Source organism: Oncorhynchus mykiss, chromosome 11 (assembly GCF_057628025.1).
Source record: "Oncorhynchus mykiss isolate SJ-2025 chromosome 11, ASM5762802v1, whole genome shotgun sequence".
Taxonomy (NCBI): domain Eukaryota; kingdom Metazoa; phylum Chordata; class Actinopteri; order Salmoniformes; family Salmonidae; genus Oncorhynchus; species Oncorhynchus mykiss.
Genome location: NC_143032.1, coordinates 7,780,859 through 7,807,052, shown reverse-complemented (window position 1 = coordinate 7,807,052; position 26,194 = coordinate 7,780,859). Strand labels below are relative to the sequence as shown.

Genomic DNA, 26,194 nt, shown 5'->3' with positions numbered 1-26,194 from the left:
AGGAGAGGAATACCCCACCACCTGTCAGACAGCATACAGAGCCTAGATTGAGGAGAGGAATACCCCACCACCTGTCAGACAGCATACAGAGCCTAGATTGAGGAGAGGAATACCCCACCACCTGTCAGACAGCATACAGAGCCTAGATTGAGGAGAGGAATACCCCACCACCTGTCAGACAGCATACAGAGCCTAGATTGAGGAGAGGAATACCCCCACCACCTGTCAGACAGCATACAGAGCCTAGATTGAGGAGAGGAATACCCCACCACCTGTCAGACAGCATACAGAGCCTAGATTGAGGAGAGGAATACCCCACCACCTGTCAGACAGCATACAGAGCCTAGATTGAGGAGAGGAATACCCCACCACCTGTCAGACAGCATACAGAGCCTAGATTGAGGAGAGGAATACCCCACCACCTGTCAGACAGCATGCAGAGCCTAGATTGAGGAGAGGAATACCCCCACCACCTGTCAGACAGCATACAGAGCCTAGATTGAGGAGAGGAATACCCCCACCACCTGTCAGACAGCATACAGAGCCTAATTAAAGCGCACAGTCGCCATTTGGGTCTATCCTGCCTATCGTTAACGCTCAGCGCATCACCCACCACTTTGCATTGTGAACTGGAGGCAGCAGCGTAGTGCAATGTGAACTCTGAACGTTTTACTCTACTTCAAACAATGAGGCATGGCTTTGCTTAGTCATAACAGCAACCCATCATACTTGTTGATATTAGATTCCTCCTCTTTCTAAGAGATTTGTAACAGAGATTTTAATGTCTCTCAACTGCATTCGGTTTAGAACTGTGTTTTCTGCGAATTGCGTTTTGGCATATGTTTGAAAATGACATTTTTATTAGCTACTTCATTACAGGAGTTGCATGTACAATAATAGGCTATATAGCCTCTTGTTATTGTTTCATGTTTCCATTAAGCTCTTAATTAAAAATGTCAGGTCCTTTGTATGAATGCATAGTATCAGAGAGGAAGAGGCAAAGCAAGAGGTTTCACTCTCGCCAGAATCTGTCCAAAAAAAAGCCCAATGTGTTTCTATGGGTTATTTTGGACCTAAGCTTGTCGCCTTCCTTCCCGCCTTGGGCCGACTCCCATTGTTAGGGCGGAAACATAAGTATCTCGTCATTATATACAGACCTATAATAGTATTTTGCTGGTCACGTCATTTTACTGTTTTGGAAACAATTTAACCGTTTGTTGACTGGTTGATTGAGGGTTTGTTTGTCGGTAGCAAAATTGACCAAACTTAGCCATGACTGAGAAGCTCCATCAGACCATCAGAAATCAGACATCCCCAAATTAGCACTTGGCTACATTTGTGCACAGCAGGCCAGGTACTTATCAGGACAAAGAAACCAGAGACATCCTCATTTCTCACTTTTTATTTATATATATATTTTTACCTTTTATTTAACTAGGCAAGTTTGTTCTTAACTAATTCTTATTTACAATGATAACCTACTGTTCCTAGGTCAACTGCCTTGTTCAGGGGCAGTACGGCATATTTTTACCTTGTACACTTGGGGATTCGAACTTGAAACCTTGCGGTTACTGGCAAACGCTCTAACCTGCTAGGCAAAAAACATCAAAATCAAATTTGTTTATATAGATAGCCCTTTGTACATCAGCTGATATCTCAAAGTGCTGTACAGAAACCCAGCCTAAAACCCCAAACAGCAAGCAATGCAGGTGTAGAAGCACGGTGGCTAGGAAAAACTCCCTAGGAAGAAACCTAGAGAGGAACCAGGCTATGTGGGGTGGCCAGTCCTCTTCTGGCTGTGCCGGGTGGAGATTATAACAGAACATGGCCAAGATGTTCAAATGTTCATAAATGACCAGCATGGTCGAATAATAATAGGCAGAACAGTTGAAACAGTTGAAACTGGAGCAGCAGCACGGCCAGGTGGACTGGGGACAGTAAAGAGTCATCATGTCAGGTAGTCCTGAGGCATGGTCCTAGGGCTGAGAGAGAGAGAGAGAACAAACTGACCCTAGCCCCCCGACACAAACTACTGCAGCATAAATACTGGAGGCTGAGACGGGAGGGGTCAGGAGACACTGTGGCCCCATCCGATGACACCCCCGGACAGGGCCAAACCGGAAGGATATAACCCCACCCATTTGCCAAAGCACAGCCCCTACGCCACTAGAGGGATATCTTCAACCACCAACTTACCATCCTGAGATAAGGCCGAGTATAGCCCACAAAGATCTCCGCCATGGCACAACCCAAGGGGGGGGGGTGCCAACCCAGACAGGAAGATCACATCAGTGACTCAACCCACTCAAGTGACGCACCCCTCCTAGGGACGGTATGAAAGAGCCCTAGTAAGCCAGTGACTCCAGCCCCTGTAATAGAGGGGAACCGGCCAGGCAGAGACAGCAAGGGTGGTTCGTTGCTCCAGAGCCTTTCCGTTCATCTTCACACTCCTGGGCCAGACTACACTCAATCATATGACCCACTGAAGAGATGAGTCTTCAGTAAAGATTTAAAGGTTGAGACCGAGTTTGCGTCTCTCACATGGGTAGGCAGACCATTCCATAAAAATGGAGCTCTATAGGAGAAAGCCCTGCCTCCAGCTGTTTGCTTAGAACTTCTAGGGACAAGAAGGAGGCCTGTGTCTTGTGACCATAACGTACGTGTAGGTATGTACGGCAGGACCAAATCAGAGAGCTAGGTAGGAGCAATCCCATGTAATGCTTTTTAGGTTAGCAGTAAAACCTTGAAATTAGCCCTTGCCTTGACAGGAAGCCAGTGTAGGAAGGCTAATATGATGATTTTTTGGGGTTCTAGTCAGGATTCTAGCAGCCGTATTTAGCACTAACTGAAGTTTATTTAGTGCTTTAGCTGGAAAGTAGAGCATTGCAGTAGTCTAACCTAGAAATGACAAAAGCATGGATTAATTTTTCTGCATCGTTTTTGGAAAGAAAGTTTCTGATTTTTGCAATGTTACGTAGATGGAAAAAAGCTGTCCTTGAAACAGTCTTGATATGTTCTTCAAAAGAGAGATCAGGGTCCAGAGTAACGCCGAGGTCCTATTTATTTGAGACGACTGTACAACCATTAATATTAATTGTCAGATTCAACAGAAGATCTAGCTACCTCCTAGGCTACCTGCTAGGCACCTGCCGCCCCACATGAACCTCTCCAAACCAAAATATATTTTTTTTTAAATTATAAAAATTGACAACTCGTAAATGATGGTTATGAAATATACCAGAAACAAGTGTAGCAGCTTGTGAACTCTGGAAACAACATTTCCACTCAGAATGAGAAGTGGTTAGAGCGTTGGACTAGTAACCGGAAAGTTGCAAGTTCAAACCCCCCGAGCTGACAAGGTACAAATCTGTTATTCTGCCCCTGAACAAGGCAGTTAACCCACTGTTCCTAGGCCGTCATTGAAAATAAGAATTTGTTCTTATCTGACTTGCCTAGTTAAATAAATAAACAATTATAAAATAACTCTTGGAAGCATGTATTAACCAAAAAAGTGTTTAAACAAATCACAATATATTTGAGATTCTTCATATGCTGAGCAGTTGAAGTAGTTCCCACATATGCTGAGCACTTGTTGGCTGCTTTTCCAGTATGTATTTACTTTCAGAATTTAGACTTGAACTAGCAGACTGGTTTAGACCACTGTGACTTCACATCACATCCCTCCTGTCCTGCTGCCACTTCTCTCAGCCTGGTCTAGTCAATGAGAGTTCGGCTACCCCAAGGCTGACTGGGTGGCGCAAAGCACAGACTACCCCAGCCGTAGGCTAAGCTCTGGAACATATTTATTTTTTAGATATTTTTAATTTTATACTTTTTTGTTGTTGTTTTTGACAGGGAAGTTTTATACTGAGACTAAGGTCTCTCTTTCAGTTGAGCCCTGCATAAATAACTAAATAAACATATTTATTTAGAGATATAGATATTAAGAAAAATACATTTATTAACATTAACATATCATTTATCTGAACAGACCAATTGGGGCCAGAACATCTCATTTCATTGTAAGATCTCTGTTGTTCCACATTTCAAAGCCTGTGTGTCTGTAACATCTGTCAGGTGTTCCACATTCAATGTGTGTGTGTGTGCGCAAGGAAAGGCAGCGACTCAGACAATTTGCATAGTAGTGTAGAGAGGATGAGGTCGCACCAATTTGGCATAGAGAATGTGATACTCACGTTGTGTGATTTATCAGCGAGAAAGAACTCTGTCCCAGGTGAACATTGTTTCAAGTATAGTGTGCTACATCGAAGTAGGCCATCCGTTATTTCAGTGTTCGTGGTGGTGACTGGCTCTGTCTTGTTGCCCTCGGCAGGAGAGGACCAATGCCTGACCCGGTTGGTCTGAGTGGATTGTCATAAACTCTTGAGATTTAAAGAAGAGCATTGGTACAAGATAAAACTGTAATTAGAGGCTACGCCGACTTAAAGGCAATGTCCTGAAAGAGTTTTCTAGCCACACACTCGAAGATGGGATGCGTATTATCAGTGGGCTATCAACAACGAAAAATGTAGCCAGTGATATGTTCACATTCCAATAGTTGTTGATTTACATGATATGCTGAGCCCATCAAGGAATCGTATTCCAATTGAACAAGATTACCTTTTTTCTAGAGGAGTTCTACTTCTGTAATTCGTTTTAGTATCACGCCTGTAAATCGTACTGTGCTTTTTAATGAATGAAAAATTCTGACGAAGAGACAAAGTAGGCCTTACCCACCATTTTACTGTAAGAGAACGCACAGGCTATCAATTGGCGCAGTCGTCTATACACCACAAAGAAACGAGGTCTCCTTTCTCTCTCTCTCTCTCCGCTGCTGCATAGCAATTGAACGGGTCGCTCTGCTATTGAATGCGAGATAATTCAATTACCTCATTAGAGGTTGCAGCCACAGGCTCCAAAGATGTGAAAATCCAATTGCCATTGATTTCTGAAATCTGAGGCTGTTGTCTTTTTGCTTCTCTTTTTGCAGTGAACCGGGTATTAGATTAAACTTTATACCATCCTTTTCATTTGCAGCCTCTCTGGGGAGGGGGGGGCTCTTCGGTGCAGCAGGCACTTGAAGCTTGGTCTTAGCAAACTCCACCCCCCCCCCCCCCCCCTAACACTGTTAGAAAATGTCTTATTTAGTTGTAATCAGATTGTGCGCTATGGAATGAAGTTAATTGGAGGCATTAGAGGACTTCAATGACTCCAGATGATATGAGGCTCTCAAAATGCCAGTGTAAATCACAAAGGTCTTGCTGTTGCCGAAATGCATTATTGACGACTGCATGTTTCATTCAGATAAATGTGCCGTCGCCCTCCGAAACAAGTTTAACCCCCATGCGGCTTGCTGCTTACCAGAATTGGACCCTTATCAGTGTGAAGTCAGCCACGTTCTCTGCTCTATGTGGTAATGCTTTGTCAGTTGTGTTTGCATAGGGGGCAAAGAGGAGAAATCTCTTGATTTGGTTCTGACAGTTAACTGAATGGACCTAGGCCAGCCTATCGTCTAAACAGCCTTGCTGTCAATCAGTACATCTTCTTTGAACCTGGAGAGACCAGACTTTTCCTAAGTGCCTCCTAGCAGCTGTTCCCACTAGATGGCCAATGCTGCTAAGTCAAATTTGGCGATATACGGTGCATTTGGAAAGTATTCAGACCCCTTGACTTTTCCCACATTTTGTTATGTTACAGCCTTATTATAAAATGGATGAAATCGTTTTTTACCCTTTATAAATCTTCACACAATAACTGATAATGACAAAGCAAAAACAGGTTTTAAATTTTTTTGCAAATGTATTAAAAAAACAAACCTGAAATATCACATTTACAAAGTATTCAGACCCGTTACTCTGTACTTTGTTGAAGCACATTTGGCAGCGATTACAGCCTCGAGTGTTCTACGGTATGATGCTACAAGCTTGGCACACCTGTATTTGGGGAGTTTCTCCCATTCTTCTCTGCAGATCCTCTCATGCTCTGTTAGGTTGGCTGGGGAGTGTCGCTGCACAGCTGTTTTCAGCTCTCTCCAGAGATGTTCGATCAAGGTTCAAGTTTGGGTTCTGGCTGGGCCACTCAGAGACTTGTCCCGAAGCCACTCCTGCCTTGTCTTGGCTGTGTGCTTAGGGTTGTTGTCCTGTTGGAAGGTGAACCTTCGCCAACAGTCTGAGGTCCCGAGCGCTCTGGAGCAGGTTTTCATCATGGTTCTCTCTGTACTTTGCTCCGTTCATCTTTCCTTCGATCCCGGCAAGTCTCCCAGTCCCTGCTGGTGGAAAAACTTCCCCACATCATGATGCTGCCACCACCATGCTTCACTGTAGGGATGGTGCCAGGTTTCTTCCCAGACATGATATTTGGCATACAGGCCAAAGAATTCAATCTTGGTTTCATCAGACCAGAGAATATTGTTTCTCATGGCCTGAAAGTTCTTTAGGTGCTTTTTTGGCAAACTCCAAGTCGGCTGTCGTGCCTTTTGACTGAGGAGTGGCTTCAGTCTACCTAATGTTCCCTGCAGCCTGTAACCAGCCGCTGGCTCTCTCTGGGTCAAGGCCAGCATTATTTTAGCCTCAAATATCTTAGTCCACCTGCCTATGGTCTGGCCTAGTTGCCTTAGTGGTTTTAAGGCATGGTGGAGGACTGACTGTTCCCTCTACCTAGTAGTGACAGCTGAGACAGTGAGCTGTACCCTGTGTGCCAGCAGCCTCTCTAAGTGTTAGGTATGCTGTTTAATAATGTCTTAGGGCTGCAATCCTGTTAACGGGATCGAAATGACAACAGCCAGTGAAAGTGCAGGGCGCCAAATTCAAAACAACATAAATAATAATAATTAAAATTCCTCAAACATGCATGAATCTTATACCGTCTTAAAGGTAATCTTGTTGTTAATCCCACCACAGTGTCCGTTTTCAAATAGGCTTTACAGCGAAAGCACCACAAACGATTATGTTAGGTCACCACCAACTCACAGAATAATTCAGCCATTTTTCCAGCCAAAGAGAGGAGTCACAAAAAGCAGAAATAGAGATCAAATTAATCACTAACCTTTGATGATCTTCATCAGATGACACTCCTAGGACTTCATGTTACACAATACATGTATGTTTTGTTTGATAAAGTTCATATTTATATCACAAAATCTCAGTATACATTGATGCGTTACGTTCACTAGTTCCAAAAACATCCAGTGATATTGCAGAGCCACATCATTTTACAGAAATACTCATTCTAAATGTCTATAAGTACAATTGTTAGACATGGAAATATAGATATACCTCTCCTTAATGCAACCTCTGTGTCAGATTTCAAAAAAACTTTACGGAAAAAGCAAACCATGCAATAATCTGAGACGGTGCTCATAAAATAAATACAATTATCTGCCATGTTGGAGTTAACAGAAATCAGATATCACATTTTAAATATTCCCTTTGACGTTCTTCATCAGAATGCAGTCCCAGGAATCCTAGTTCCACAATAAATGCTTGATTTGTTCGATAATGTCCATTATTTATGTCCAAGTAGCTACTTTTGTTAGCGCGTTTAGTACACAAATCCAAACGCTCGTGCAGGTCCAGCCGAACTTCAGACGAAAACTTCAAAAACGTATATTACAGGTCGAAGAAACTTGTCAAACTAAGTATAGAATCAATCTTTACGATGTTATCATAAATCTTCAGTAAAGTTCCAACTGGAGAATTCCTATGTCTGTAGAGAAGCCATGGAACGCAGGTCTCTCTCATGTGAAATGCACGTGACCAGGACCTGGCTCTCTGCCAGACCACTGACTCAAAGAGCTCCCATCTGGTTGCACAACCAGGTTCCACAACACAGTAGAAGCATCATTCAAGTTTATAAAGACGGTTGACATCTAGTGGAAACCCTAGGAAGTGCAACTTTATCCATATCCCACTGTGTATTCAATAGGGGCTGGGTTGAAAATCGACCAACCTCAGATTTTCCACTTCCTGTTTGGATTTCTTCTCAGGTTTTTGTCTGCCATACGAGTTCTGTTATACTCCGACATCACTCAGTTTTAGAAACTTCAGTGTTTTCTATCCAATACTAATAATAATATGCATATATTAGCAACTGAGACTGTGGAACTAGGATTCCTGGGTCGTTGACTCTGGGCACCTCTGGGCACCTTTCATCCAAGCTACTCAATACTGCCCCTGCAGCCATAAGAAGTTAGATTCACTTTTTTTTTCTCCACCCAGAACCAGAGTCTGTCTCCTCTCTTGGGATAGAGGATGTGAGCCCTCGCTGCCTTATTGGGATGCAAAACTAAATTTCTGCTGGAGCATCCATAAGTGATTAGGTGTGATATGCCTGGGCTGGTACACAGTGTCCCTGATCTGGAGGGCAGGCGCTGGGCTGATTCGTAGAGCAACGCACCGCCATGCCCCAATGGGCACTCTGTTGCTACTACCCCATCCCAGTGTACCTACTGAATCCTTAACACACCTATCCAATCAGGGTTGTGTGGAGCCCCCAGTGCGCTGAGCACATTTATTTTGTTGTATTGGGCAATTCCACAGTAACAGAATTACGCTTTGGCTCTGATTTTCACTTTAAAATGTATGCCAAACAAAAAACACAATGGGAATTACACCATGGGTTCCTGATAGATAGGGCGACAGGTAGCCTAGTGGTTAGAGCGTTGGGCTAGTAACCGAAAGGTCCCCGGTTCAAATACCTGAGCCGTCAAGGTGAAAAATCTGTGTCATTTGAGCAAGGCACTTAACCCTAATTTGCTCCAGGGGCGCCGTACCACTATGGCTGACCCTGTAAAGCACATTTCTCTGCACCTATCATGCTACTATGGCTGACCCTGTAAAACAACACATTTCTCTGCACCTATCATACCACTATGGCTGACCCTGTAAAACAACATTTCTCTGCACCTATCATACTACTATGGCTGACCCTGTAAAACAACATTTCTCTGCACCTATCATACTACTATGGCTGACCCTGTAAAACACATTTCTCTGCACCTATCATACTACTATGGCTGACCCTGTAAAACAACATTTCTCTGCACCTATCATACCACTATGGCTGACCCTGTAAAACACATTTCTCTGCACCTATCATACTACTATGGCTGACCCTGTAAAACACATTTCTCTGCACCTATCATACTACTATGGCTGACCCTGTAAAACAACATTTCTCTGCACCTATCATACTACTATGGCTGACCCTGTAAAACACATTTCTCTGCACCTATCCGGTGTGTGACACAATATATATTTTTTTTATCTGTACTCTATAGAAATGCATAATTATGGTTATCATTCTCCATGGTGATGTATCCTGAATAGGTACACAAAAGTAGAAATATGCAATATCCTTCTTTTGCAAATAGCCACATTTGGCTATTATTGTAATGCGCTCCGCCCCCAAACAAAAACCGGAGGGCGGGGGATGCTAACTGGTCATTTATAACAGCAGTCCGGGAAAACTAGGGGACCTCAGAGGTGTGGAGGAGGAAGGAGAGGAGTAGAGGGAGTAGAGAGGGGGGAGTAGAGGGGGAGAAGGAGGAGAGCCCGAGGGAGGAGGAGAGCCCGAGGGAGGGGGGGGGGGGAGGAGGAGAGCCCAGGGGGGAGGAGGAAGAAGGTGAGCTGGGGAAGGGTAGCTGGCTCGGGTCTAGCTTGAATTTGAAACCTGTCTGGAATCCATTTGAGTACACTAGCGACAAACCGGCGAGGCTCTGTGTAGTGTGGCTGGTCGCTCATCTGTAACTAGCCTGTACCATTTGTACAAGTCAGGTTGCTTAGTCACTGCTCTCAGGCCCTGCTCTCAGGCCCTGCCCTCATGCTGTGCCGCCAGTTTCTGCTTTCAGCACATACACTGCTAGAGTTCTCGTCTGGTTGGTAGAACTAAAGTCCGTTTAGAAAGGTTGATGTAACATATTCATTATATTTGGCAGGTAGTAGTAGTGATGGCACAATTACCGTATAATTGTGTAATCTATGATTCTGGATGAAAACTGTCATAAAAATAACCATCATTACTCGTATTATTATATATATATTTTTTGCGTTTGAGTCAGGTTCTGCGGTAGTGTTGTCACAATACTAGAACGTTTACTTCGATACCAGGTTTAGTATCACAATACTTGACACTGTCGTGATACTCAATAGATAAACTCTCTGTTCAGTTGTTGGGCATCTTGAGTTCAATATCATTACGGCAGGGGGCGGCAGGGTAGCCTAGTGGTTAGAGCGTTGGACTAGTAACCGGAAGGTTGCGAGTTCAAACCCCCGAGCTGACAAGGTACAAATCTGTCGTTCTGCCCCTGAACAGGCAGTTAACCCACTGTTCCCAGGCCGTCATTGAAAATAAGAATTTGTTCTTAACTGACTTGCCTGGTTAAATAAAGGTAAAAAAAAAAAAAAAAAAAAAATTACATTATTCAACATTTTACATCAACATTTTTCAGGGACAGACATATATGCATCAATTTGACTTTGGTAAAAAATAATCTAACTACGTAATAATTTAGTTGATTTGTAAATCTCTATTGATTTAAACTGGGTAAATCAAGATGTAGCCTAGGCCTATTAACAGTACAGGTGAATGCATATTCACCTGTATATGAGTCTCTGATCTGAAGGTTAGCAATGCTAACAAGTACATGTAATATCCCATTAGAGAATGCTAACTACATGCTAATGAACGAGTCTCTGACCTGAAGTATTCGCTGTACAGACAACCCAGCTCATAAATTATACAAGTAACTACAGTTTGCTGCACGCACAAAACAAATATTGATCCAGGAGGTGTTACCAAGCGGTGCTTGATTTTGGAAGAAGCTAACCACTTAGCTAGATGGCTAACTAGCTACAAAATTAGCAAACCAAAATGCAGAACTGCAGAGCATTTTTAGCACTTTTTTAGTCAGATAACCTAATAGTTGTTATGAGAGATCTAGCTGGCAAACATTTACTTGTTAATTCCATACTGTGACTTCTATGCCACATGAGTGGGGAGCTAACATGATGCACGCCAGACTCCCAGTACAGGCTGGAGCAGGTATGGCGTGCGCTGCATTAGGTGGATCCGTGAGACACATTTGACAGAGGTACCGAAATAAATAATTCTAGTACCGAACAGTTTTTTTTCCTCCTATTGTTCTATTAATCGAAGAAGTACCGGAGTTTTGGTATACCGTTCGAAACTATAATGTGGTAACATGAACTCCTTTACAACGTGATGAAACAACCAAGGTGTTGTATCAAACAAGTATTTGGTAGTCTAGGCAACCCCCCCCCCCCCCCCCCCTCCCTGCAGCAGTACGTGCAGTCAGAAGCTGTCACCGCCCTAGGTAAGTAGTGTGATTTTGCTCATCAGTTCAGATGCGCCTCCTATACAGATTCATGCTGAGTGGATGCCCTTTCTGTCGATCTCAACGTAATCCAACCAGCCATGCATGCTCACAACACAGCCTTCCTAATGTCCATCTGGCAGTTGTTAATTTGATTCCACTAAATACTTTCCCAGACTGCTGCTTCAGGTAATGATTAGCAGTGCTTGTCTTTTTAACTGGAGGTTCCTGGAGGCGGGTTAAGGGGGGTCCTGGGAGACAGAACGATGTGGGGGAACATAGAATGACGTACCTTCTCTACTTTTTACGCATCAGCTCGGTGCAAATGTAAATTATGCGTCGGAACTCCAGACTTAGATTGGACCAAATTCCTTTCATGCCCCCCTCCGCTAGAGTGTTGACTAGAGGTCGACCGATTAATCGGAATGGCCGATTTATTAGGGCCAATTTAAAGTTTTCATTACATTCGGAAATCGGTATTTTTGGCCGCCGATTTGCCTTTTTTATTTTTTATACCTTTTATTTAACTAGGCAAGTCAGTTGAACACATTCTTATTTTCAATGACGACCGAGGAACGGTGGGTTAACTGCCTCGTTCAGGGGCAGAACGACAGATTTTCACCTTGTCAGCCCGGGGGATCCAATCTTGCAACATTTTATAGTTAACTAGTCCAACGCAATAACGACCTGCCTCTCTCTCGTTGCACTCCACAAGGAGACCGCCTGTTACGCGAATGCAGTAAGCCAAGGTAAGTTGCTAGTTAGCATTAAACTTATCTTTATAAACAATCAATCATAATCACTAGTTAACTACACATGGTTGATGATATTACTAGATATTACCTAGCGTGTCCTGCGTTGCATATAATCTGACTGAGCATACAAGTATCTAAGTATCTGACTGAGCGGTGGTAGGCAGAAGCAGGCGCGTGAACATTCATTCAAACAGCACTTTCGTGCATTTTGCAAGCAGCTCTTCGTTGTGCGTCAAGCATTGCGCTGTTTATGACTTCAAGTCTATCAACTCCCGAGATGAGGCTGGTGTAACCGAAGTGAAATGGCTAGCTAGTTAGCGCGCGCTAATAGCGTTTCAAGCGTCACTCGCTCTGAGCTTTCTAGTAGTTGTTCCCCTTGCTCTGCATGGTTAACGCTGCTTCGATGGTGGCTGTTGTCGTTGTGTTGCTGGTTCGAGCCCAGGGAGGAGCGAGGAGAGGGACAGAAGCTATACTGTTACACTGGCAATACTAAAGTGCCTATAAGAACATCCAATAGTCAAAGGTTAATGAAATACAAATGGTATAGAGGGAAATAGTTCTATAATAACTACAACCTAAAACTTCTTACCTGGGAATATTGAAGACTCATGTTAAAAGGAACCACCAGCTTTCATATGTTCTCATGTTCTGAACAAGGAACTGAAACGTTAGTTTTCTTACATGGCACATATTGCACTTTTACTTTCTTCTCCAATACTTTGTTTTTGCATTGTTTAAACCAAATTGAACATGTTTCATTATTTATTTGAGGCTAAATTGATTTTATTGATATATTATATTAAGTTAAAATAAGTGTTCATTCAATGTTGTTGTAATTGTCATTATTACAAATAAATAAATAAAAAATTGGCCGATGTATCGGTATTTGGTCCTCCAATAATCGTTATCGGTATCGGCGTTGAAAAATCATAATCGGTCAACCTCTAGTGTTGACCCGAGTGCCCGGGCTTGTCACTAGGTCTCGCCTATTTGTTCCTTCCTCTTTGTCTCACTGTTACAAGAGGCAGGGGGTGAGATTTTACCCCCCTAACTGCATACTGACAGCTATGCCTTGTTCGTGCGTTGCCTGGTTACGGCAGGCTGGTGAAAAAAATTGTGTAGTGTTTAATGGATTAAAGGCTGTGGCTCGAGGCTCTGTGTGCGCTAGGCGCTTGGCACTGGACTAGTGTGGGTAGTAGCGTGGCTGGGCCACACGGGGCAGGGCAGCGTGTCACCAGACATCAAACCTCCCTCACCTCTTTCCTCCTCTTGGGTTAGGATGAGCCCCCATTGGAATATTGGAGGCTGATAGCTGAAAACGACCTCTTCTCCTCAAATCCTCCCCCCTTTCTCTGTTCCTCCTTTTCTACCCTCTTCCTCTTTCCACTCCCTCTCTATCTATCTCCCTTTCTATGTTGGTCCCAGAAAGCCTTCTCTTGGCACCGCCTCCATGCCAGCAGGGGCTCATTGACTTAACGTGGATATACACATTTACACTCTTCTGGTCTCTCGTTCTTTCTCCGTCTTCCTCTCCTTCAAAACCTAGCTCGGCAGCCAATCAGATGTGGATTGTGGAAGGCCCTCTTCCAACTCCCTCTCTCTGCTCTGGTTACGGCTGCGTGATATGGCCTAAAAATGATATCTAGGTTTTAATTACTTTTCTAAATAAGCTTTGTAGCACAATTTTAAAGGTCAACACACTACATTTCAAACAGTCAGTAATCTATTGAATACAGGGCTTGTAAAATTATACCTAAGCTTAATATAAGCCTTTAACCAGAAGACACACTAATAATATAACTATTTTATCAAAATAGGTTCACCTGATTTTTTTTTTTTTAATGCAATAATACATGAAGTTTGTCGATTAAAAATTCCCTTTTTGTTACAAATGTAACCACAACCATTAGTGCTAAGTGACTAGTGCTTAAAAAAATATATGTTCGGTTTAATTTCAATTATTAAAAAATAATCAATAATAATCAATCGATTTGCAGTTTAGATATGTTTTATCTTTTTAAACATTAAATTCACTATGCATTATGTAGGTTGAATGTATTAACACAGAATAAAAGTCCCATGATGGTATTGACTGCCCATGACTGCTGATCACTTAACCATAATTTATTCATATTACTTTACTATTTCATTCCAAGTCATCACATCTTTGTAGAGCTGCAGTCTTGACAAAATCACTATTTTTAGTAGTTCTTCAAAGTAAAAAAAATACCTTGTTTTGTGACTGCTGAATACCAACTATCAGTCACTTAGATCATGTATTTTCAGTCAGAGATGCATCGGGAAGAAACTGCTATTTATCCCATCTTGATCACTCATTCTTCTCTCTTACATCGTTCGGCATGTTTTTTTTTTTTTTTACGCCTGCAAGTTTAGACGCGCAGTGGATTATGGTCATTGTAGTTAACTACATAGTTTCCAACAGGCCTATGTTCTAACTCCCTACTACGTCGCACAGTTCGGGCATATGATCTGATTGCACTACACTATTTTATGGTCTACTTGCGGCGCCGACAAAGATGGCCGCCTCGCTTTGTGTTCCTAGGAAACTATGCAGTATTTTTTTTTCTTTTTTCGTGTTATTTCTTGCATTGGTACCCCAGGTAATCTTAGGTTTTATTACATACAGTCGGGAGGAACTACTGGATATAAGAGCAACGCCAACTCACCATCATGACGACCAGGAATACGACTTTCCTGAAGCGGATCCTGTGTTTTGCCCACCACCCAGGACAATGGATCGGATCCCAGCCGGTGAACCAAAACAACGACGCCGTAAAAGGGGCAGACGAAGCGGTCTTCTGGTCAGGCTCCGGAGACGGGCGCACCGCTCCCGAGCATACTACTCGCCAACGTCCAGTCTCTTGACAACAAGCTTGATGAAATCCGAGCAAGGGTAGCATTCCAGAGAGACATCAGAGACTGTAACGTTCTTTGCTTCACAGAAACATGGCTCACTCGAGACATGCTTTCGCAGTCGGTACAGCCAGCTGGTTTCTTCACGCATCGCGCCGACAGAAACAAGCATCTTTCTGATAAGAAGAGGGGCGGGGGGGGGGGGGGTGTATGCCTTATGATTAACGAGACATGGTGTGATCATAACAACATACAGGAACTCAAGTCCTTCTGTTCACCTGACTTAGAATTCCTCACAATCAAATGTTGACCGCATTATCTACCAAGAGAATTCTCTTCGATTATAATCACAGCCGCATATATTCTCCCCCAAGCAGACGCATCGATGGCCCTGAACAAACTTTATTTCACTCTATGTAAACTGCAAACCACATATCCTGAGGCTGCATTCATTGTAGCTGGAGATTTTAACAAGGCTAATCTGAAAACTAGACTCCCTAAATTCCATCAGCATATCGATTGTGCTACCAGGGCTGGAAAAACCCTGGGTCATTGTTATTCTAACTTCCGCGACGCATATAAGGCCCTCCCCCGCCCTCCTTTTGGAAAAGCTGACCACTACTCCATTTTTGTTGCTCCCTGCCTATAGACAGAGACTGAAACAGGAAGCTCCTGCGCTCAGGTCTGTACAACGCTGGTCCGACCAATCTGATTCCACGCTTCAAGATTGCTTCGATCACGTGGATTGGAATATGTTCCGCATTGCGTCAAATAACAACATTGATGAATACGCTGTTCGGTGAGCGAGTTTATTAGCAAGTGCATCGGCGATGTTGTTCCCACAACCATCTCTCAAGCACAAGTCCACGTGCTAGTGAGTAGCCAGCTAAACTTTGTATTTAAATTCTAGCCAAGGTTGGCAGTTGATGTTACTCTTCAATAACACAAACCCCAAATCAAATCGGGGCGGAGGAAAATTAGGTTTATTCAAAGCAGACAAGTCATGCTTGGAAGTAGATGGTATATGTTCATGCTCCCCTGTCCTCAGTCATTGTCTACAGTGAACAAAGGAACAGGAGGTAGTTTATAACCAAGCCCTAGCCTGTGGTTGACCAATTAGAATTCCTTGCAATAAAACTGGGCCAATGGCCAAAAAGCAAGTATCCTATTTCAGGCTCACTGTATAGACAAATTCCTCCCATGGCTCTGACCCATTGCTAATGTAATACCCTATTGCAGAAAAATCTCTCTTTCCATTGATCGTTAGTACTGTATTGACTATTAGTCCTCTTGACCTTTAGTGCTGTATTGACCTCTCGTCTCTGCGTTGTGTATTTATCTTCAAATTATTCTTATACCAACTTGGATCTATTTGCCTGCTAACAAGGTAGAACAGTTGAACTGTTATGAATACACCCTCTTGCCCGTCTCCAACTGTTTGAACAACACGGCCTGTTCATTTTGTTTAGATGTTGAAATCCAAATGGCCTACCTGGAAAAAGACAATGCTTATTTCTCAGAATGAGAACGAGTTGCCAATTCCTTATGTATAAATTGATATTTTTATGCTTTATCGCACATTTTTATAAAACACAGGCTAAACAGTCTGGGGGCTAAAATGCTGCGAGCAGTACCACAATGCTGTGCGCGACAAACAACATTAATAATCCACAGTGATGTTTGTTGATACTCCCGTCTTAGTTCTGTTCTCAATGTGGGGAGTTAAGAAAGGGTTCGTTCTCCTCTATAACAGTAAAATAATGTGTCCATATGACTGATTTAAAAAAAAAAAATGTCGGACCAAACATCAAAATATAAATAGCGAGTTGAAACTGCTTGTTGTCAGAGAGGAAGAAGTGATCTTTCGGTCTCGTTGTGAGTGGCAGGGGGAGGAGGGGCTTGGTGTCTGTGCGAATGGTAGGCGTGGGTGGTATACAGTCCATTCGAAAGGTATTCAGAACCCTTGACTTTTTCCATATTTTGTTACGGTACAGCCTTGTTTTAAAATTGAGGGGGATTTTTTTTTTTTAAAATTTTTTTTTACATCTACACACAATACCCCATAATGACAAAGCAGAAACTTAGAGAAAAAAAAATATGTGCAAATGTATTAAAAATAAACTGATATCACATTTCCATATGGGCTGTCATTGTAAATAAGAATGTGTTCTTAACTGACTTGCCTAGATAAACCAAGGTTACACATAAGTATTCAGACCCTTTACTCAGTACTTGAAGCATCTTTGGCAGTGATTACAGCCCCGAGTCTTCTTGGGTATGACGCTACAAGCTTGGCATACCTGTACTTGGGAGTTTCTCTCATTCTCTGCAGATCCTCTCAAGCTCTGTCAGGTTCGATGGGGAGCGTTGCTGCACAGCTATTTTCAGGTCTCTGTCGCTCTCTTGCTCTCGATGTTCGATCGGGTTCAAGTCCTGGCTCTGGCTGGCTCAAGGACATTCAGAGACTTGTCCAGAAGCCACTCCTGTGTTGTCTTGGCTGTGTGCTTAGGGTTGTTGTCCGGTTGGAAGGTGAACCTTCATCCCCGGTCTGAGGTCCTGAGCTCTCTGGAGCAGGTTTTCATCAAGGGTCTCTCTGTACTTTTCTCCGTTCATCTTTCCCATGATCCTGACTCATTTCCCAGTCCCTGCCGCTGAAAAACATCCACACGGCAGGTGAGTCCAGCTGTGTATTGACAGAGTTCACATTTTAATATTGAAAGTCAGGTTTTTTTTTGTTGTTGCTTCAATTTGTGATCAAGGACGTGCAACCTAAGTTTTCCTTCACAAAAAATACATTTGTGCAACAAATTCGGCAGAAAATTCGCTTCATTTTCATCAGATGACAACAGAACTGCAACGCTATTTGGCTAGCAGCCACACAAGTAAATTAGCTTACAATGAAAGGCAAGATCTTTTTTTTTTTGCAAAAACAACACATGGCCATCATATTTCTGTTTTATCAAAAAGAAAGAATAAAGAATTTAGCCAACTACATTTCCTAATGTTTTGCTTGGCTACACCGAGAAAAGTACAGGGGAAAAGTAGCTGGGAAAAGTAGCTGGGAAAAGCAGCTGGGAAAAGTAGCTGTTTGCTGATAGAATGGCTGTTTTGAATTTTCATCCGAGTGGAGAACTTCAACTGAAGCACAACATTTTGTCTGATGCCGAGCATTAAGACTCATTTCAGATCTGTGTTTACAAATCGCATTAAGATATTTCTTTTGAGTTTATCTTTTTTTTCCGACTTGAGAAATGAGGAATTCTGCTTTAACGCGACACCTAAGTTTAAGACGCTACTTATCTCAGTAAGTGGCTGAATGAATAAGTAGACGGGGCCATCATATTGTGTTTAGCTTTCTGCTGTGTTTGAGAAGTCAAAGCACTTTTGGATGAGTTATTTTTTACAGCTGCCACTGCTATCTTCTTGATTTCCTTGCAGTTTTTATCCTCTCTGTTCTCGGCCCTTCTGCTCCTCCCCCCATCTTCTGGAGAGCAGAGCAGGCAGATCCGTTTCCCTAGCGACTCCAGACTCCACACAGACACAGCGTGTACACATGTTGCTCCAGAGCCAGTACTGTTCTTCCTCAGACAAGCACGTAAGACTTTGTTCATTTGTAAAATGTCTCTCATTCACATTCACTTGTAAATGTCCAAACTCACCAAAATTTACTTTTGATAGCACCTACCTAATAATATTTATAACTTTATGAGCTGGATTGCCTGTCTTTGCTATTTTTTTTTTTTTTTTGTTTGCTCTCATTAGCATATTTAGCTAGCAGCCTCCATGGAAATTCGCTATTACTTGTGCTAATTGTATTAGCATTCTGGTAATAGATGCCCAATTGTATGACTATGTTAAAATCTGCATACCGCCCAACCTTAGCGAGTGGCATGTTGCACAATGCCCTTACGGAGGCGAGACCAAAAAGACAAACATTCATAAGAACTGAAAAAATATTGACTGCTCTGTTCTTGCGAAACATCGCGCTATGACACGAATGCAAATTAATTCTATAAACTACCCTAATATGGTTTGTGTTCTTTGCCTCTGATGTCTTCTGTCCCCCTTGTTTCCTCGACATCGAGGTTTTCTCAGACTTGCAAGATGTTTGATGGCATTGTCATTGGCCATGTGTTAGCATGTTGTCTAGGGTCATTACACATCTGGCAAAGTTTATTGTAGTTTTTTGTTAATATGTTAACATTTGAGTTATTTACATTTTGAATACATTTTGAAAGGGCTTTCTTTGGGAAAGTGACGACATCCTAACCTTTATTTTCAGGTAACAAGAACAACCATATTGTCTCTGATCTGTCTACCAGAGACTAGTCCCCACAGTATCTAGCTACCATATTGCAGCCCTGTTCTGTAGTTCCTCTGACATGCTGCCTGGTCCATGAGCGAAACAACGAGGGGGGGGGGGTTATGCTGTGTGCTGACGGGTCAAAGTGCCCCCCCCCTCGTTGTTTCCCCCCAGAAAATATAATATAAATAACACGTGGCTGGTCACTGCACCATACACAGCTACGGGTGGGGAAAAAAGAGGGAGCGTGATAGAGAAAGGAGAGGCCACTTCCCGGCATACAGCCAAGAGGCCACCATGACTGAGGGCAAGGAGACGAGGGGGAAAGAGCAAGGAGACGAGGGGGAAAGAGCAAGGAGACGAGGGGGAAAGAGCAAGGAGACGAGGGGGAAAGAGCAAGGAGACGAGGGGGAAAGAGCAAGGAGACGAGGGGGAAAGAGCAAGGAGACGAGGGGGAAAGAGCAAGGAGACGAGGGGGAAAGAGCAAGGAGACGAGGGGGAAAGAGCAAGGAGACGAGGGGGAAAGAGCAAGGAGACGAGGGGGAAAGAGCAAGGAGACGAGGGGGAAAGAGCAAGGAGACGAGGGGGGGAAGAGCAAGGAGACGAGGGGGGAAGAGCAAGGGGAAGAGGGGGGAAGAGCAAGGAGACGAGGGGGGAAGAGCAAGGAGACGAGGGGGGAAGAGCAAGGAGACGAGGATGTATGTATGAGACGAGGATATCAGTAGAAGGGATTGCTGCCTGCCAGGCGGCAGGTCGAGCAGGGCTCAGTCAGGCATGAATGAGTCCCTGCCTGGCAGGCCCAAGCTCTGCTCTACTCTGAGTGCAGCTAAGGCCCTAGAGTGGTGCTGTAGTGGAAGAATGAGAGGGGATACTCGCGACTTGGCAAGCGTGGGAGCCTAGCGTGTTGATTCAATTTGGCATTGTCTGGATGGATGGCTATATATTTGCTTCTCACAAGAGAGAGTCACGTCTTCGCCGGTGGCAATCTCCAGGTTGAAACATTTCTCACAGAAGTCACCGGGATCACTGACGCCAGGAGAGGTGTGACGACTAATGAAAACTTTTAATTGACTAAATTTAATGTTACTGTGTGAGTTAATTGTCATATTTGGATTGTTTCAGGAGTTCATAAAGAGCTATGAATGTTGATGTGTTTCATTGTACTGTACGTGCTATGGATGGATGTTTGTTTCATTGTACTGTGTGAATAATGTATTTTCGTGTCAAATCGCCAACCCATCCCTTATGGGATTAATTGACACAAAGTGAATTATTGTAACGTTTGTGTGTTTTATCATGCGTCTCCATCTTTTACACGAACAGACTGCACATAATAACATGTTCTGCAGGTCTTGTTCAGTGTCCGCCATCATAATAATATCATCAGTATATACTTAGCATTTCATCATACCTTCCTCCAATATCTTCTCTGTTATTTTACCAGGTAAGTTGACTGAGAACACATTCTGAGTTGCAGCAACAACCTGGGGAATAGTTACAGAGGAGAGGGATGAATGAGCCAATTGTAAACTGGGGATTATTAGGTGACCGTGATGGTTTGAGGGTCAGATTGGGAATTTAGCCAGGACACCAGGGTTAACACGCCTACACTTACGATAAGTGCCATGGGATCTTTAATGATCGCAGAGAGTCAGGACACCGGGGTAACGTCCCATCTGAAAGACGGTACCCTACACAGGGCATTGTCCCTAATCACTGCCCTCGGGGATTGGGATATTTTTTTTAGACCAGAGGAAAGGGTGCCTCCTACTGGCCCTCCACCACTTCCAGCAGCATCTGGTCTCCCATCCAGGGACTGACCAGGACCAACCCTGCTTAGCTTCAGAAGCAAGCCTGCAGTGGTAGGCAGGGTGGTATGCTGCTGGCATGCAATATCGAACTGTTTAATTTATTTAGCTATGGATGGTGTTTCATTGCACTGTAAGTGCTATGGATGTTGTGTTACAGAGACTGTTATTCTATTCAGTGAAATGTCCAATGGTAAAATGTTATTCACAATATACATATCCTATATTATAGGTCTCTAACTGTGCATCTTTGATTTAACTTAATCATTTAATGCTAAGACATCGATTGCAAGATATTAGCTCGTTGTCCCTTAGCCTCTTAATGACGGTAAACTTAGACGCGTACATCTTATCGTATTGTGAGTAGTGACACAAGCCTTGCTCTCTAGGCTGTACCCACAGGATACGATTATGGGCCTATAGTATTCACATAGTAATGGAGTTGGATGGATGGAATGTAGTTTATTATTGTTATTATTCCACATTTTTCACACATCTACATAATGGAGACGTCTCATCGTCAGTCGATGGGGATTTCCACTAACCTACATAATGGTTGGATAATATCCACCAAACTATAAATGGTCATTTATCCAGTTGATGGGGATTTTCTATTACGCTACAGTGCTGCCCAGACCTCGGGGACTGGGCTATATGTGGGCCCTTACTACCTTACCCAGACCTAGAGGACAAGGCTCTCTGTGGGCCCTGCCCTTAGTACCCGATCCTGACCAAGCGACTAGGCTATATCTGGGCCATGCCCTTACTACTATACCCAGGGCTAGGGGACTGGACTATATGTGGGTCCATACTTACCTTACCCAGGGCTAGGGGACTAGGCTATATGTGGGTCCTTACTACCTTACCCAGGGCTAGGGGACTAGGCTATATGTGGGTCCTTACCCAGGGCTAGGGGACTAGGCTATATGTGGGTCCTTACCCAGGGCTAGGGGACTAGGCTATATGTGGGTCCTTATTACCTTACCCCTAACACCTACCCCTCTGTTTTTTAAATTGATTTAGTGAGACTGGGACTACCTCATTGCCACAGTACCGCTGAGTGGTTTTATTTTTTCTCTCTCTCGAACACGATTGAGATTAACAGTAGGGGGAGCCATTTTAAGAAATGAATTAGGAAATAATTCCAATTATACCTCGAGTTGATATTTTGTCACGAGAGCTGTTTTTTTACCGGGCAGCTTTTGTTGACTCGTTGTATCTCAGCTAGCCAGCAGGCGGGTTGGAGGAAGTGACAGAGAGCAGGGTTTTTATTTCTTTATATATTTATTTAAATGTTTTCTCCCTACTGAATTTAGTTGAACGCATTACCTGTAATTCACTCTGTATGAGAACTTCTGCTAAATGACTTCAATGTAAATGTAGTAATCTCCTTGGGTGTAGTCTGTACATGTAGCTTGTTTTATCCAGCCCAGCTCTTTATACACTTGATTCAGCTGATCAAAGTCCATGTGGTCAGGAGATGAGCTGACACATATATCCAACATACTCTTTCAGGGACAGAAACAGACTGGTGTGACTGACCAGCCAGCCACTACCCCTAAAGTCTGGTCTGAGATCAGATGAGACACCCCCCCTTCCTCATTCAGCCACGGTGTGTTGTTTTCGTGTAGCCGTAGTCGCTGTGTCTGTGATTCATTTTCCAAGCGGGCAGTGAGTTACACCCCCCCCCCCCCAGATCCAGAATAGGAACAGGCTGTGACTGAGACAACTTGTCCCAACCCTGACTGTCTCTGTCTGTCACACCCATCCTGCTGTTCTGGCAGACACTGAAACATGACAGACTAGTCTCCTCTCAACACTGTTAGCCTAAATGATTTAATCTCTTTCCTCAGTTTATCTTCAATGATCACTGATAGGCGACAGGTTTGGAACCTAGATTTCCATCATGGTGCCTTGACATGCCATGTTGGTTAAGAGCAGTGCTGTTTAACTTAATTACAACATTTCTCATGTTTTATGATAGGAGGGGAAGCAAGGAAGTTCAGGTCTATTGGGCTCTAGAGCCAAGGTGTCTTTCCCATGACCATAGAGAAGCATAGAGAAATCAGTGGGGTGTGGTGAAGTTGTTTTTAACTAATGCAGTTGATTGGTGACGATGACATTAACATTTTTTTGTATTTATTAGGGATTAGGGAAAACAACCTCTCACTCAACGTCAACAAAACAAAAGAGATGATTGTGGACTTCAGGAAACAGCAGAGGGAGCATCGATGGGACAGTAGTGGAGAGGGTAGTAAGTTTTAAGTTCCTCGGCGTTCACATCACAGGCAAACTGAAATGGTCCACCATCACAGACAGTGTGGCGAAGAAGGCGCAACAACGCCTCTTCAACCTAAGTAGGCGGAAGAAATTTGGCTTGTCACCCAAACCCTGACAAACCTTTACAGAGGCACAATCGAGAGCATTCTGTCGGGCTGTATCACAAACTACCTGCCCTCCATGACACCTAGAGCACCCAATGTCACAGGAAGGTCAAAAAGATCATCAAGGACAACAACCACCTGAGCCACTGCCTGTTCACACCGCTACCATCCAGAAGGTTAGGTCAGTACAGGTGCATTAAAGCTGGGACCGAGAGATAGAAGCTGTTTTTCAATCTCAAGGCCGTCAGACTGCTAAACAGCAATCATTTACTCAGTGAGGCTGCTGCCTACATTGAGACCCAATCACTGGCCACTTTAATACATTGATCACTAGTCACTGTAAACAATGCCACTTTAAATAATGCCACTTTAATAATGTTTACATATCTTACATTAGTCATATCACATGTATATACTGTATGTATTTTATACCATCTATAGCACCTTCCCTGTGCCGCTCAGCCATATAAACGCATCCATATAAACCAAATGACGTCACAGATCTTTGGACTGCGCTTGTTGTCATTGCAGGCAATCTCAAAGCTGTGCGTTACAGAGAAGACATCCTCCCTCATGTGGTACCCTTCCTGCAGGCTTATCCTGACAATGAACCCCCCCCCCCCACCCACCAGATACTGACTGTTACTTTTGATTTTGTCCCCTCCTTTGTTCAGGGACTCATTATTCCATTTCTGTTAGTCACATGTCTATGGAACTTGTTCAGTTTATGTCTCAGTTGTTGAATCTTGTTATGTTCATACAAATATTTACTCGTGTTAAGTTTGCTGGAAATAAATGCAGTTGACAGTGAGAGGATGTTTCTTTTTTCGCTGCTATTATCATTCACCCCTTTTTTAGATTTGTGTGTATTTGGTAGTTGTCGGGGAATTGTTAGATTTACTTATTAGATATGACTGTTGGAACTAGAAGCACAGTCATTTCCCTACGCTCGCATTAACATCTGCTAACCATGTGCATGTGACCAATACAATTTTATTTTATTTTGAACCTTTTAGCAGAGGTGGAGAGATGTTTTTAATCTGCAAGAGCCCTGGCTGCAAAAAGGCTGAGCAAGGAAGCTTAGAGGCAGTGAGCCCCCGGGTGGTGAGGTGGATCACCTTAGAGACCAGCTAACATTGTTGAACACTTGTTGTTTATTGTAGCAAACTGGGCTGAGTTTTATTTTTATTTTTTTGCACTGTAGCTATTTATCTGTTGTTTTTAGCTGTAAACTCACTCAGAACACGTATCGTGTACACACACACACACGCTGTTATGTGATATTGCACTCTGGTATTTTATCATACGCTTTGTCGAGTTTCTTTTTGTAGGGTAGAAATCATTCTTGAGTCATTTTTTTCTTGGTATTAATTAGAGGTCGGCCGATTTTATAATTTTTGATCTCCGATACTGATTATTGGAGGACCAAAAAAATGCTGATTTGCCGATTTTTAACATGCCTATTTAAATACTAATAATGACAATTACAACAATACTGAATGAACAATTAACACTTTTATTTTAACTTAATATAATACATAAATAAATCAATTTGGTCTCAAATAAATAATGAAACATGTTCAATTTGGTTTAAATTTGGCAAAAACACAGTGTTGGAGAAGAAAGTAAAAGTGCAATATGTGCCATGTAAAAAAAGCTAACGTTTAAGTTCCTTGCTCAGAACATGAGAACATATGAAAGTTGGTGGTTCCTTTTAACATGGGTCTTCAATATTCCCAGGTAGGACGTTTTAGGTTGTAGTTATTATAGGACTATTTCTACCATGTGTTTTTCATAGACCTTTGACTATTGGATGTTCTTATGGGCACTATAGTACTGCCAGCCTAATCTCTGGAGTTGATAGGCTTGAAGTCATAAACAGAGCAAGCATTGCTAGGAGCTGCTGGCAAACGCAGGAAAGTGCTGTTTGAATGAATGCTTACGAGCCTGCTGCTGCCTACCACCACTCAGTCAGATTGCTATATCAAATCATAGACTTGATTATAATATAATAAACACACAGAAATACTACTCTTAGGTCATTAATATGGCCAAATCTGCAAACTATCATTTCGAAAACAAAACGTTTATTCTTTCAGTGAAATATGGAACAGTTCCGTATTTTATCGAACGTGCGGCAACCCGAAGTCTAAATATTGCTGTTACATTGCACAACCTTCAATGTTATGTCATAATTATATAAAATTCTGTCAAATGAATTAGTCTTTGTTAGGAAGAAATGGCCTTCACACAGTTTGCAATGAGCCAGGCTGCCCAAACTGCTGCATATACCCTGACTCTGCTTACACTGAACGCAAGAGAAGTGACACAATTTCCCTAGTTAATATTGACTGCTAACATGAAATTCTGTAAACTAAATATGCAGGTTTAAAAAAAATATATTTGTGCATTGATTTTTAAAAAAGGCATTTATATTTATGGTTAGGTACATTAGTGCAACGATTGTGGTTTTCTCAAATATTCGCGAATGTGCTTTTGTTAAATCATCACCCGTTTGGCGACGTTGAAGTAGGCTGTGATTCGATGATAAATTAACAGGCACCGCATTGATTACATGCAACGCAGGACAAGCTAGTTAACCTAGTAATATCATCAACCATGTGACGGCACATGTTCCCCAAGGGGTACCACACCCCCCCCCCCCGCTCAACTGAAACAGTGGCGCACAGAATGCAAAAATATTCTTAGAAATATTTAACCTCCACACATTAACAAGT

General features: G+C 42.9%; 1 protein-coding gene across 4 annotated transcripts in view; it reads left to right on the top strand.

Annotated features, from left to right (window-relative positions):
- Positions 1-26,194, top strand: part of LOC110535204 (TGF-beta receptor type-1) — a 74,655-nt gene that overhangs the window by 8,870 nt on the left and 39,591 nt on the right. For 2 of the 4 annotated variants that reach the window (XM_090189265.1, XM_090189264.1), the window contains exon 2: positions 18,400-18,556. The exons of the other annotated variants lie outside the window; for them this stretch is intronic. In XM_090189265.1, coding sequence (XP_090045391.1) covers positions 18,400-18,556 — 157 coding nt within the window. The remainder of the gene's footprint in view (positions 1-18,399; positions 18,557-26,194) is intronic. 4 annotated transcript variants of the gene reach the window in all.